At 47.5% G+C, this 14,929-nt stretch overlaps 1 protein-coding gene across 3 annotated transcripts in view; it reads right to left on the bottom strand.

The window, feature by feature from the left end:
- Positions 1–13,822, bottom strand: part of LOC142496120 (estradiol 17 beta-dehydrogenase 5-like) — a 29,624-nt gene extending 15,802 nt beyond the window's left edge. For 2 of the 3 annotated variants that reach the window (XM_075602546.1, XM_075602547.1), the window contains exons 1-4: positions 13,620–13,821; positions 12,768–13,010; positions 11,197–11,364; positions 10,817–10,933 (exon numbers count right to left, since the gene is read on the bottom strand). In XM_075602546.1, coding sequence (XP_075458661.1) covers positions 10,817–10,933; positions 11,197–11,364; positions 12,768–12,854 — 372 coding nt within the window. In that variant the 5' untranslated portion in view covers positions 12,855–13,010; positions 13,620–13,821. Of the gene's footprint in view, positions 1–10,816; positions 10,934–11,196; positions 11,365–12,767; positions 13,011–13,619 lie in introns of all 3 variants that reach the window. The other variant, XR_012801900.1, reaches the window with a different exon arrangement.
- Between the last annotated feature and the right edge of the window lie 1,107 nt (positions 13,823–14,929).

Genomic DNA, 14,929 nt, shown 5'->3' with positions numbered 1-14,929 from the left:
AACTCTAGTTCTTCATCCAGTATTTTTTTAATCTCAGGTATTTTGAGTAAGGACTCATTTATTTTCCATTGGACTGAATGTGGGGGCATATTAAGATGTGAGATTCTCATCTCCACCTGGGCATGATCCGACCAGGCCACAGCACGTATTTTTGAATATGCACAGTATGGTATTGCTCTAGAGGAAATAAAAATATAGTCTATACGGGAATGTGAACCATGAGGAGGAGAGTAGAAAGTAAATTCCCTGTTTGTTGGGTTTAGTTCTCTCCATCCATCTGCCAAATTGAGTTCCTCCAAACCTTTGATCAGGGCCCTACGATCTACCTTTCTTCGAATGGTTACAGGCCCAGTCCTATCAGTGTTTGGGTCCATGGTTAAGTTAAAATCCCCTCCAATTACAATCCTACCTCTAGCTACTTTTTTTAGGGTACAGAAGAATTTAGTGAAGAATTTAGCGCTGGTTTCATTAGGGGCATAAACATTGGCGAAGGTCAGGTCTTGACCGTATAGAGATCCTGCTAGGATTAGATATCTTCCATCTCCATCTGATTTAGATTGGGTAACTTTAAAAGGAATTTTGTAATTAAATAGAATCGTAGCTCCTCTTTTTTTTGCTGGTGCATTCGAATTAAAAACCTGTTTGTATTGTTCATCAATGAATGAAGGGATATTGTTCTTCTTAAAGTGCGTCTCTTGTAGGAGGATTACATCGCTCTTATATCTCTTATATTCTGTCATGGCCATTTTCCTCTTACAGGGTTCGTTAAGACCCTTGACATTATGTGATATAATTACTATTGCCATTTATACGGAAAGAGCAAATCTAACTTATTTCTCAGTGTGGTTATTAGTAAATTGGATGATTAGTGAAGAGGAATTCACTCTGTTTTGAATGTTCTGAATGTGATAGGGTAGTACCCTATTATATAGAAAAAAGGGGGGGTGGGGAGGAGAAAGAAAAAAAAAAAGAGGGGGGGGGGGGAAATGCAGAGCTTTTAGGGACAATTATGTCCTGTAGCTCGATTGCCCTTGGATAAAACGGATGAATGGAATACCAAGGATTGAATAGAGGAGCTTGCACTTAGGTGCATCAACCTCTCGGGGGAACACGGCCGGATATCTGGGAGGGTCGGAACAACCCGGCCGTGGCAGAAGACTACAGAATTAATGCACAACAAGTAATTTAACAGCTTATAACCAAATATTTTAACAATAACTTATCTTATATATATATAAAAAAAAAAAAATTTGATCCATCTTTTCTTTTAACACCTTTTCCTTATTTAAAACCACTATGAATAACAACAATACAACAATACGATACTCTCAAAAGCGTCTGGTCCTTAGACCCCCCAATGAGGCCCCCTCATGTCACGACCTTGAACCAACGATTAAATCCTTCAGATGTATCTGCCTCAACAGGAGACTTCAGTCAGGGGATTTTTATGTGGCCTATTTCTCTTTTGGGACGATGGAGGGAAACATTGAGTGGGATTCTAGACCAGAGGATTAACTTCTAAGGCACCACCGATCTCTGGCGGACTCCAGAAAGGCCTATTTTGCTCCTTCTCTGTTCTTGGCTATTTCGATTTAGTTGAGCCTCCTCGGGTGGTTTGTGCATAAAACCCAGGGCCCTCATGAATGCTGGTCCGCCTTCCGGACTTCTCAGGCAGTGCGTTGTGCCCTCCTTCACCACCATCAATCGGAACGGGAACCCCCATCGGTATTGAATTCCCCTTCTCCTCAGGGCTGAAGTGATATGTTGCAAGCCTCTGCGTCTAGCGAGGGTGGTGGGAGAAAGGTCCTGGAAGACTTGTAGGTTGATATTCTCAAACGAAAGGTTATTTGTACCCTGATTGCCGCAAAAGAAGCCTCTTTCACCTTGAAGTAATGGAATCTGGCAATCACATCTCTTGGGGGGTCCTCAGGGCGGGATCCTGGACGGAGGGCTCTGTGGCATCTGTCCAGCAGAAGAGATTCGGCATGGTCAGGGAGTATTTCAGAAAGCCACTTTAGTATGAATGTATCAGGCTCCAAGATTGATTCTGGTATTCCTCTGAATCTTAAATTCTTCCTCCTCTCCCTGTTTTTGGAGTCTTCTTGTCGATCCTCTAATTCAACCATCCTAGACTGTAAATGTTCTGTGTTTTTGGTGAGAGAGTGTTGATGGCGAATAGTCTCATCTAATTTTGTTTCTAGAGTGACCGTCCTTTCTCCTAAGGAGTTTATGTCCCTTTTTACCACGCAAATTTCTACTTGGAGCAGTGCTTTAAAGCTCTCATATAGGTCAATTATGTCCTGTTGTGTTGATTGCCCGCTCGTGCCCTCCTCCACCGAGTCTCGACCTTCCGTTTCTTCTTGTGTATTGGAGGACAGAGGTCTAGGGGATCCTCTATCTTTAGCTAGATATGATACTAGGTCACTTGATTTTATCTTTTTGAGTTTTGGGGCCATGTTTGGGTAGTCTCGTAGAAACGAGAGTCAAAAAGATTTTTTTTTGTTGGATTTTATCTTTGGTTTTATCTTTGGTTAGAGCTGTTATGTGTTATGTGTCCCTGCCACGGCTGAGTCCATCTTTTACACACTAGTCATTGTTGGTTCCTTTTACTTTTTCCTTATGTGTAACCCTGTTTCCCCCCCCCCCCCCCCAGTCTCTACGGGAGTGTGAGGGGTGCATGGGGGCTGGTTACATGCGGTGTGGTGCGTACCTGTGAGGAACAGGAGGGCCTGAGCTTCCCGCAATGTTGTGGGGGAGCCAGGACCGGGCTTCTGTGGTGATAGCCTCCATGATATCTTAGTGGTGCAGCGCCTCCATCTTCTATACTCCCAGGGTAATGGGACAGGACCGGTATAGAAGAACCCCTCAGGTCCCAGGGTTATACTCTCCAAATCACACACAGTCTTTACGGGTGCAGAACAGTCTCTTTATTTGACAGAGCAACGATATCCCAACGATAATTCTTCCAGCAGCCACAATACAATTGCCAGTGCCAGGTACAACCCGCTCAACTCCCACGACCTCCTCCTCTCCTTCCCTCCAAGTCACTCGGCCGACAGGATGGTCTGAGCTAGGGCTGCGATACCCCGGGGCCCACCCCCGAGGTTAGCCTCGAGGTGGGTCTTGAATTCTCTCCCCATCTCCCCTGGCAGCGGGGTGAGGGCATTGGTCCACCAGTCTATGATTCTATCAGCTCTACTTATAGACGCTGATTGGTTTGGTTCCTCTCGCTCTCAACCGGCATGCTGCGCCGGGGAGCCCGTAGCCTCCTGATACTCCTCGGACCGTTCCGCAGGATTCGTGGCTCACGGCCTAATACTCAGCAGCTCTAGACTCTTGGTATCACTGCTCACTCTAACTCTTCTTAAGCTACTCTCTCTATTGAAGAACCATACAATAAGAGAGGAACACGGCACACAGCAAGGACGAAGAACAACTCCTCACTCACCGGAGTGGGCTGCTAAATATAGAGCTAGCCCCTCCCCTCCTGGTATCAGCAGAACCTCCCCTCTTGCTCACGCCTGCAGCAGAGTCCAGGCCTGTGTCTACCACAGGTTAGGGCTACGAAGGGGGAAAACCCATAATGATTACTGGCGCCTGATCTTAACAGGACTTACCACAGTAGAAGGAAGATAGGTATAGCCTGAGCTGTTTACAGGGGGCTACACTCTCCCTATGGTGGAATCCAATGGTCCCCACTTGGACTTATCTTTAGCAGTACCATCCTGCGGCGAACCACCTGGGAAACAGCACACATAACAATCATAATACATGCATAATGAGGTAGACATTGTAAGTACAATCCGGGTACTCCCAACATGGAGAACCCTACAGATAGTGCCTTGGATCAGGCTTCCTTACCCGTCGTCCATTATGGTCAGTGACAGTCACCGCGAACGACTGAACCGGCCCATGCTCATGCATGTAAACACACCTGCCGATGCTCCATATACACACTAGCTCACTAATCTTATCTTCATTGTGATACCCCGCCCGACCGTACTTGGTCCGCAGGTATTCTTGAACTGCCTCCCTAAGCCAACTGTCTCGGTTATCCTCAACCTCTCTCATGATGGGCTCCGGCACGTAGGGATATTCATAACCGTGTGACTGACGGTATCTAGCTACTATGGCCCGGTCAGCTCGACTTAGCTTGGTAAGCGTACGATGCCCTGCCCTGCTTGGCAGTACCCAAAACAATGGCTCCTCGGGGGCTACTTCGTCGTACAATATACTGGGGCCTTGAGGTACAATACGTTTCTGTTCTATCTCCCTCAACCGGTGATCCAACTCATCCCCCATCTCCTGCGGAGTGAAAGAACCAGCCGCCCACCAATGGTCTACTACATCGTTCTTAATCAATAAGAATCGCGTACGATCCATCCCTTCGTGGTACCCGGTGAACAAAGGCGCCCACCATTTATCGTGGTGTTCATACTTAGCGGCCTGACTAGTACGCTCTGCATCAGAATCTACCTGTGATGATACCCCGGACGTACCCGCATCAGTAGATCGCGAGCAGTCTCTCCGTCCCTTGGCATTATAATACCTAGTGGGGTTCATCTTGGACAACACTGGGCTAGTAGACCCAGCCTCTGCTGGAGTGCGAGAATCTTGGTCTCTCCCTTTAGCTGCAGGAGAAAACGGCACAGGGTTAGGTACAGTATAACACTAGAATACGGTATCTCCCCTTCAGACCCATCCTCACTCAACTCCCAATCCCGCAAGTCCTTGGAGTATCTGTGGTTTTTACATAATTTATCCCTGGTAGGTCCCGGTGGCACCACTCGTGACGGGGCAGGGGCAGTGGCCGGGGCAGGGGGGCTAAGGGCCGGGGTAGGTGAAACGTCCAGAACATTGTCCAGCAAATGGGTAACACCCCGCCCAACGAACTTTTTTTTAGCGGCACTCCCCCTCAGTCTTTGGGTCTCTCGGGAGGGGCCTCGACTTGGTTGCCTAGCCCTGGCCATGGCAAAGGCTATCTGTTGTGAGGAGAACATTCCCCCAAGACTGGTCTTTCTTTCAGTGAAACCTGAACTGATGTTATCCGAATCGCCTGCAGAGCTCCCATCCGCCCCGAGGTCACGCACCGGCCGTGCATCGAGAACCGGCGGGGGCGGCGGTGGCACCTCCGGTACACGATCGAACAAGTAGGCCTCAAGCCTCTCTTTCCCGTTCACCGTGAGTGCGGTCTGTGCCTGGCGGGAGTAAGGGGGTGGTGGGGTCTCCTTACCACTCCGCTGCTTTTTGATGACATCTGGCTCCACTAGGATTGTCTCGGTCTCCGTCTCCGTTGCACTGGGAGTCACCACGGAGGTGGCACTCGTACGGGCCTCCGGCCGCACCAGTGTTCGCCGTCGGATGGTCCCCGGACTTGTCTGTTCTCTTTTGATGCCTTTGGGGTAGTTCGCCGGTAGGCGCATCGCCACCGATGTTACACCCATCTCCTCATCTGAAGAAGAAATCACGATCGGTTCCTCCGCTGGGGAATCACCTGGTTCTTCGGCGATACAACCCGTGGATATGGGTACAAAATTTCCTCGTTTGTGTACCTCCACTGCGGTCGCGCTTGTCTGGGTGGCCAGCTTGCTTATTTCAATAACTAGCTGAGCCTTGGTTCCTCCTGATATGGTATAACGGGGACCCAGGGCTGTCTTTTCTTTGTCGTCCGCCACCTCCGTCAAAGTTCCTGGAGAGGCACCCCGTGGCATGCCGAACAAATCCCGCGGCTCGGGTAGTCTGCAGTGCACACACAAGCACCGAACATATTCGTGCTCCGCTACGGCCACGACGAGTAGGCTTCCAGGTACTTGGTGAATGGAGGTACTTATCTCCGACATGATTCGTTCAGAGGGAAGACAACACAGTTTTCCAGCTCCTTGCTCCTTGAATGCCAGACAAAAGTCCCGCTCCTCACTCAGGTCTCCGGTCCCTCCCTTCACGGGGGAGGACCTTCCTGATTGGCTCTGGGTGGACCCCCTCCCTCTGGTGGAATCCAGAGGCGGGGTCGTCTCCTTGTCAGCATGACGTGGCCTGTCGCCTTTCGCGCCACTCAGCTCCTCCTGCAAGGAATCTGGGTTTGGCGCCAGACTCCTGCACATTTCCCGCCACAACTGTCTCACAGTCCTTTTGCAAATCACACGTGCTTGCTCCAGACTTGGTGGAAACCGCCATTTTAGCTTGCCTCTCCACGGAGCACATGTAGGGATGGCCGCCATCTTGGATACTCCCTCCAAATGTGCCTGTGCCCTACTCTCCATGTCTAACGGGTATCTCGTACCTAGACCATGTTTTCCTCTAAAAGTGGACTCTGCATCTTCATACTGGATGTGACCCACTAAATTGAGGTGGCCGGTACCCCAGGCTCAACGGATCTCCTCTCCTCCTATCTACGTGCAAGTGCTCTGTGGTGCGGGTGATAGCTAAGATACCTCTTGTCTAGGTACGGGCGTCTCCTACTTTTGGCCGCTATAGCGGGGCCCTGGGCTATGGTCCCTGGTCTGGTTAACAGGCTGACCCCCCCAGTGACTCACGCTACCCGCCTCAAGGGACTTGATCAGCTCCAACTATCCACCCCAGCGTAATGCGGCCCTTGGCCATGGTCCCCGGATTGGTTACCACTATGACCCTCCCAGTTGCCTCACGCTACCTGCTTAAAATCACTTGCCGGGAGAGTGCATCTTAGTCTGTCTGTTCCGCCTCGCTATAAGCCGGTCCTGTTCTGATAGATATCCATATCTCAGCAGCGCCTCAACATGTAACCCTGTTTCCCCCGCCCCCCCACAGTCTCTACGGGAGTATGAGGGGTGCATGGGGGCTGGTTACACGCGGTGTGGTGCGTACCTGTGAGGAACAGGAGGGCCTGAGCTTCCAGCGATGTTGTGGGGGAGCCAGGACCGGGCTTCTGGGGTGATAGCCTCCATGATATCTTAGTGGTGCAGCGCCTCCATCTTCTATACTCCCAGGGTAATGGGATAGGACCGGTATAGAAGAACCCCTCAGGTCCCAGGGTTATACTCTCCAAATCACACACAGTCTTTACGGGTGCAGAACAGTCTCTTTATTTGACAGAGCAACGATATCCCAACGATACGGCTTTCAGCAGCCACAAAACAATCGCCAGGGCCAAGTACAACCTGCTCAGCTCCCCACGACCTCCTCCTCTCCTTCCCTCCAAGTCACTCGGCCGACAAGATGGTCTGAGCTAGGACGGCAATACCCCGTGGCCCACCCCCGAGGTTATTCTCGAGGTGGGTCTTGAATTCTCTCCGTTGACACTGCTGTGCTGTGATTGGAGGTTTTCAGCCGACAGCGCGCTGAAAAACAGCTTGGCGCTCGGCTGAAAACTCCAACTCGTCAGCACGCCTGCGGACGCTCGCGTGAGCCCCCTCTCAAGGCATCCTCATTGAGGATGCAGGGGCTCAGCGCTGAGCGTCCGCACGCCTCAGCACGGCCTGTCCGTCTATGGACTCGGCCTTAGCAGGAGAAGTCCCTCAGCTTCGCCCGGCCGCCATCTTGGGAGCCCAACTGACACAGTTCATTCATTCATTCACAATGTAGTGCTTCCCCTTGAAGATCACTTGTGTGAGAGAAAAATGTCTTAACTCTGTTGCCTGATCCTGGTCCAGATCACTCACCTCTGGTAAGCCGGTATGCCTAGCTCTCGTCCAGGCCACTGGGTAGCCGGAGGTCAGGGAGATTTCACAGGACCAACGGCCAGATTGTGTTTTCCTGTAGGACGATTTTGAATGATATATTTATATGTTATCTAATCTTCTCGAGGTTCCGGATAAGACCATTTACTAGTTTGTTTATTTGTATATTGTATTTTGTTTTTGGGGGGTATTTAGGGTATTTTTCTCCCTTTCCTCACGGAGCTCAACTGACCCGTGACTACACCGCTCTCAGTCCCGGCGCGTGCCCCTCAGGCTATTTTTTTTTAATGTTCAGCCCCACTGAAAAGGTGCTTTCCCAAGTTTACAAAAACAAAATTTTGCAAAAAGAATTTAACAATGTAATTGTCTTCCTTAAACAAATGTAACCATGCTTAAAGCAAATATTTGGCCTTTTGTGTTTCTTTAGAAAGTAATTACAAATCCCTTTTCATCCGAGTCTCTAACTGGGAGAGAGTTTGTCAATGGCGTGTTTCCTCTGCTGACCCACCCTGTGCTTATCAGAGAGGTAAAAAGATAGGAGGTGAGAGAGGGGCTTTGCCTGTGCAAACTCTTGTTGATCACACACTGACATCACACAAAAGGGACAGCCGGGAAATCAAACCCCTCCCATGTCTTAGCTCACCGTCTTTACAAATAGATTTTAAAATACTTATTGGTATCAGAGTTTAGTAAAATAAAGGCATTAATCAGACAGATGTGGCCCCTTAAACAGGTCACTGGCCGGAGGGCACTATAGTTCTAGGGACCTAAAAGAAACATCTATTGGACTGCACCAAGTCCTGGAACACTTGTATTGGTTATTTCAGGGGTGCGCAACTCTGGTCTTCAACCCCCCCCCCCCCCAGCCTCCCCAACAGATCAGTTTTTCATGATATCCCAGCTTCAGCACAGGTGGCTCAATCACAGGCTGCCTAACGTAAGCCATCATATTCACTTTATCACCATTTAATTTGTTTAGTTTGTGTCCTCCGGACAGGGAGGGTTACATTTAATATATGTGTAACGGGTATTCCCCCCCACCCAATAGCAGATATAGTGTGGAGAACCTACAGTTACCAGGTGTGATGCTTTACCTGTTAGGCTCACAGGAGGGCTGAGCTTCCGCCACGGGGAACCTGGGGCAATTATATTAGGAGTAACCCTGTACTCGGTGCAGCGCCTCCACCTGCGATGGTTCCCAGCAGAGCAGGAATTGTTCCTCGCAGGACACATACAAATACTCAGCACACCGTATGTGTAATCAATAATGCTTTTACTAGCGTGACCGTACTCAAGCATAACACTCAATAATCAACAGGTGTCCCTCCCTAGAGGAGACATAAACTAACGCGTCTCGCAGGACGCTACCTTCCCCTACCCCCCCACCGGATGATCCCACCCAGTGTCCAGTAACCCCACACAGTATTACCCCACCCTTCAAGTGAGATGTGTATGTGTGACTGCGCAGCCACTATGTCCCGTGTGAATGTGAGAGGACTCGTTGGTGCACTTGTGGATTACCTGCCGGACACTCCGGTACCCGGACCTGCCAAGGGACTTCACAAAGGATCCGAAGGCTGATGTCGGCTGAATGCAGGAGCTACCGTCCGGGGCGATCCCACCCGGATGGCTACTGCAACGACAGCGAAGGTCTAAGCCCAAACCTTGGGGTAGACGCGCGGCGTCCGTTGTGTCCCTAACTTGCTCTGAATAGTAAGTGACAGGGTCCCTAACCTGGGGCCTGTCCCTACAACACTCAATATTACTGGGTGATCAGGGCTATCTCGGGCCTTGGGGGCTGCTGGCCTAGTGCAGGGAGTCACTGACTCCTGCACCCTACCTCCTTCCCCTGGCTGCTCCTGGCGCTGACTGACTAGCGTGCTGCAAGCCCGCGAAATGTATCTAATCTCCCCTGCAGGGAGATGCTGCAGCCCTATTGGCTCCCTGGCGTCACGTGGGGCGCTCCTGAGGCTCATGGGAGATGTAGTCCCCTCTGTGAGCCCTCTACCATTTGGCTGCCTCTCGCGCGCGTCCCCTGCGCATGCGCGAACTTCCCTGCTGGCCACCGCATGTGGGGACTCACTGCGCATACGCGAAGTGCAAGAAGATGGCGACGCCCTTGCCGCCCTGCTTCGGGAGCGCCGGGAGCCCTGCAACGCCATCGCGGCCCTGGCAACTGGCCGCACGCGTCCCCGGTAACCCCCGAGCAGGATCCTGACCGCCCTCACTCTTGCGATCGGCTGGCGGGGCCGCCATTGGACTCGGCGGCACCCGCGATCGCCAGCAAGGTGAGGGGGGGGTGCTGACAGGCAGGGGGGACCTGGCTACATATGAAACAGTTGAAGTCTTAAAAAACCTTAAACTGGAGGCTGTTTTAAGAGACTGAAAATTGTTCCAGAAGTTAGGTGTTTGGGAAGAAGGAAGAGCTTCTTTATTGAACCATGGAACCTAATCAGGGTTTTGGAGACAGATCTAAGATAAGTGCTGCATTCAGTAGGGGGTGGAAGTCAGCTCAGATAATTGGGTAACTTTGTCCAGTATTTGAAGGCAACACAGGAAAAATGTACAGGTGCATTACTCAAAAAGGATAGCGAAACGATGTAAAGCGAAACACATTTTCCCATAGGAACACTGTTTAAATGAAAGGTTCCATTCCTGAAGGCATTTTTAACACTAAAATACACCAAATATTTTATGCAGGCAATAAGATATGCAGCACACACATACATTATATAATGTATATACTGTATTATATATAATATAACATAATAAATAATATATTATATAGTATAATATAATATTATATAGTATACAGTAATATTATATATATACGCTCTTACGACGCTTTGCAACGTTGTTTATGTGTATGCGTATATATATATATATATATACACATACACAACGTTGAAAGCGTTGTAAGAGCATTGGATAAGCCGTTTTGGCGTTGTAAAAATGAACATAGGTATGCATTGCACAGCGTTGTATAAGCCATTCGTTGAAAAGCGAAGCGTTGTAAAACGAGGACTGCCTGTACGTTGTTTCTGGACACAAGGGAAAGCAAACATAGTACCATACACTATTTCCCTATAATCAGTAATTGGCATTAGCATCTGCATTCCAGTTTTAGGCTTTTAAATAACCCAATTATTGGATAAACTGACCTTAAGCTCCATGGGTGACTGGATGAGGAACAGATCCATGTATTCCAGCTGAAGATCCTTCAGGGATTTTTCCAGGGCTGGACGAACCTGGTCGGGTACATGGAAAGTATTCCAAAGCTGAAAAGGCAAATGGAGAAGGAGTCAATTCATTTTAGCACTGGAAAGGGGAAGCGTTGATTACCGGAAGGATCCATAAAACCTACGGATCTATAGAAGACCTGAGAAGTATATGTGGTCCGTTTAATGTTGCCCAAAGGTGTAATGCACATACAGTATAGTTCATCAAGTTCTGAGAACGAGCAGAACCATGTATCAATGTTTCTTGGCTAAAAACAGCACCACATTTATCAAAAATCAAACAATGGCATTTGTTTAGATACCTTCCCAGTGTAGAACAGGTCTTCTCTCTTCACTGTCCCATCTGCAATCTTCGCCTTTATGGCCCGGCCAACCTCTGGCTCGTTGCCGTATATGAAGGCACAATCAATGTGGCGATATCCAACTTCAATGGCCACCTTGGTGGCCTCCTCTGCCAGACTCTTGGGAGACTAAGAGTAATGAAACATCATAATAAATTATAGTTGGGCAATTTGTCTGAGTTAAATAGAAAGACTCACAACATACACAGTATTAATAAAAACACCTTAATGAAAGTATGGGCTTCCAAATTAGTTTTATTTTTATTATCCTTGCTGGAAACATGGTACAGGTACAGGTACCTCTTGGGACTTTTGGGTTACTGGCTGGTAAGAGGTCTTATCCCAGGGTTGCCACCTTCTACTGAAGGCCAACCCGGAGAACAATGTAAAACAAAATCTGTTACTTGGTGCGGCATGGTGCAGAATTGTTGTGGCAGCGTCTCCCAGCATCCTCCTGCAATTTCCCCTCCAACTGCAGTGAACATGGCTGCGTGGCATTGGCTATGGCAGTGGGACGCGGCGCAACGTCATGACGCTACACAGCATCATGTTGCCATGACATAGGGGCTGTGGGATACTGGACATTCTGGCGCTCAAAGTGTTAATAAGTTAAGCGGCACTGATTGACGTGTTTAAAAAAAAAAAGTATAAAATATACTTTTTATTTACTTGGTAAACAAATGTTTTTGTCAGTTTTCAAATTTACAGGTAAATTGCTCGTTTTGCTTTCTCCATTACTTATACAGTAGTTATGAAGCCATAATTAGTCAAACAGATAAACATAAGTAGCTGATATGCTTGAATTTAATAGACCTGGAGACAAGGAGCACTGCCCCTTTAAAGATATATTTAAAACATGGGTGGAATGTATCAAACATGGTGCAATTTGCGAGCAGCGGCAAATGAATGAATAATTGTAATGCTGCTGCTTACATTTGGCACAGATCTCTGTGGAGCAGAGGCTAACACCCCCTAAACCTGGCACAGAGAGGGCGGAAAACTGCACCAGTTACAGGTGCAACTTTTGATACATCTAATTATAATATGACTAAGGACTATACCAGTCCGAAACGCGTCAGAGTGTGTGTCCCCTGTACCATGCTGTTTCAATAAAGTATATTTTTAAACTACACCTTGCTGGTCCTCTACCCTATTAGGCTGTGCACCGCAGGAATCTTTGGATTTCAACCTCTATGTAATTATAATAAATTATACATTTTGGGGAGCGGTTATAACAGGACTAACTGGCCGACCCTAACTCCTCTTATAACAGACACCCCAAAACGCTCACAGTGCAAGTTGTGGCAAAGCAAAGAAAGAAAGCGCCTTGATACATTGAAAATGATACAGTTGTGGAATGTTGTGGAGCAGTGCTTCGTTTGTGATACTTCATACATATCCCCCACAAGCATGCACGGTGTCCGCATGTCATCTATCAACCCTCTCTTGCACAGAGCCCCTGAAACAATTTCCTGTTCTAACTAAACAGAGCATGAAAAGAACACGCTTGGAACAGCGTGTTACACACTAACCTTTTGTAGGGCGTATGTTCCAACACCAATGACTGGGATTTTATGCCCATCATTCATCACAATGCAGGAATCTTCCTTGAGTTCCATGGTTGGTCTGACCCGTCAGATCACTCCCGGAGTCATAAACGTCTCTGCTCTCCCAGATCTCAGCTTGGACTTTAATAAGTAGAATTCTAGCCCCATCTCCCTGACCCTCACTGCTGAGCTCAGACTGAGCCAATCAGAAGTAGAACAATTAAGGGTCTGAAATTAGGAGATTTGAAAGGCTTTTTAAATTTTTTATCTAAACCGTTCCAGTCTCTGCAAATGTAAATATACAAATGGGAAAGGACAGATCCCTTAATGATGCACTCTAATTAGCTAAACCAAAATAATACATTTTTTTTATATAAGATAAACATAGTAAACACTTGAAAAATAATTAAAACCTATAGGGATGCGCAATGAGAAACCAAATATATAGGTATCCCTATTTGTCAGATGGCAGAGGTATTAGCCTCTATTCTGCCAAATATGCTGGATGTGTCCTGCAATCAGTGCAAGATATTATACACCCAAACGTTTAGTGCAGTGTTGTGATGTAACAAATACAAACCCCTGTGGGGCTGAGGTATGACATGTAGGGTATTCTTGCCACATACATAAATTAGTGCTCCAACATGCTATGTCATAGTGTACACTGTAAATCATAATTAACCACACTAATAATGATGTAGATGTTAAGGTGAAAAACAGGGTGCAAAAAATGACACCCTAGCAGTAATATATAGGTAACCTGAGCCAGCCACACTGGATCCCACACCAAATGTTTGCTGTTCCTATTTGAGAATGTATCATCTGGGGTCTACTCACGGTACCAGTTTGTATCTGCCAGTCTGTAATCACTCGTAATCGCTGACATCCATGGCAAGATAAAGTGAAACCCTCACATACCTAATTCTAGCTAGTGGGATCCACAATGGTGGCCCACATCTTTGTTAAACTACACTTTTACTGCACTCCGGCAGACAAAGACAAAACACCTGTGTGTTTGTCGCGCAACCGACGTCACTGTGATCTTTAGCTGAGCAGAAAGTCCCCTCCCCCTTTCCTATAGTATCTTTAGCTGAGCAGAAAGTCCCCTCCCCCTTTCCTATAGTATCTTTAGCTGAGCAGGAAGTCCCCTCCCCCTTTCCTATAGTATCTTTAGCTGAGCAGGAAGTCCCCTCCCCCTTTCCTATAGTATCTTTAGCTGAGCAGGAAGTCCCCTCCCCCTTTCCTATAGTATCTTTAGCTGAGCAGGAAGTCCCCTCCCCCTTTCCCCTAGTATCTTTAGCTGAGCAGGAAGTCCCCTCCCCCTTTTCTGCACTGATTTTTGTGCAGTCTCATTAAGCATGTTTTTTTTTTTTCTTTACAATTTAGTCTGTAAAGATTTAAAGCCACACTTTCCCATTTGTATTTTATTTACTTACCTAAAAAAAGTGGTGTGCTCCAGAGCTGTTCTGTTGACCCCAAACTTTCAGGGACCCCCAGGTTACCGACATATTTGAGTTTATTTGTGTTGGTATTTGACACAAGACTCCGCACAACCCCACGGCCATTTTGTATTCTTGGCTGATGCAGGTATTTCCTGAACCAGGGGTCCCTGGAGGTCAGGGAACCATTGACCAGACACCCTGGTAAGTAGAAATATATAGTAATAAAGTAGCACTAAGCCTGGTGTGCTTATGTATTGATTGGGAAAGATGTGTATCTAATAGTGATCTTAGCCTGATCACATGGATACCTACAAAGAGAAAAGAAAAAGAAGCACCAGTTCCATAGCATAATACTGTATGCTAATTTATTGTAAAAGGGAGACTTATTCGCCAGGACATGCGCTCACATGGTGGGTTAAAAGACACTCATTGGAGAAAAACCTGGAGAACTAGTGTGATGGTAGTATACAGGGGATGTACACAGGAACAAGTTCCAATCTTCTGTGCTCAGTAAACAAAAGAAACATATATCCAAATGAAATCCTGAGTAATAAGTTTAGTCAATTGATGGATAAACTGTAATCAAGCCTTGTGAGTCTCATAGTGGTATAGGTGTAGGTCATCAGGAAGTGCAAAAAATATGTGAAAACAGAACAGAAAAATGATGGTGCAATATAGTAAGACAACAGTGACAGTAAATATAGT

Source organism: Ascaphus truei, chromosome 5 (genome assembly GCF_040206685.1).
Source record: "Ascaphus truei isolate aAscTru1 chromosome 5, aAscTru1.hap1, whole genome shotgun sequence".
Classification (NCBI taxonomy): Eukaryota; Metazoa; Chordata; class Amphibia; order Anura; family Ascaphidae; genus Ascaphus; species Ascaphus truei.
This window is presented reverse-complemented; position numbering and strand designations above follow the sequence as displayed.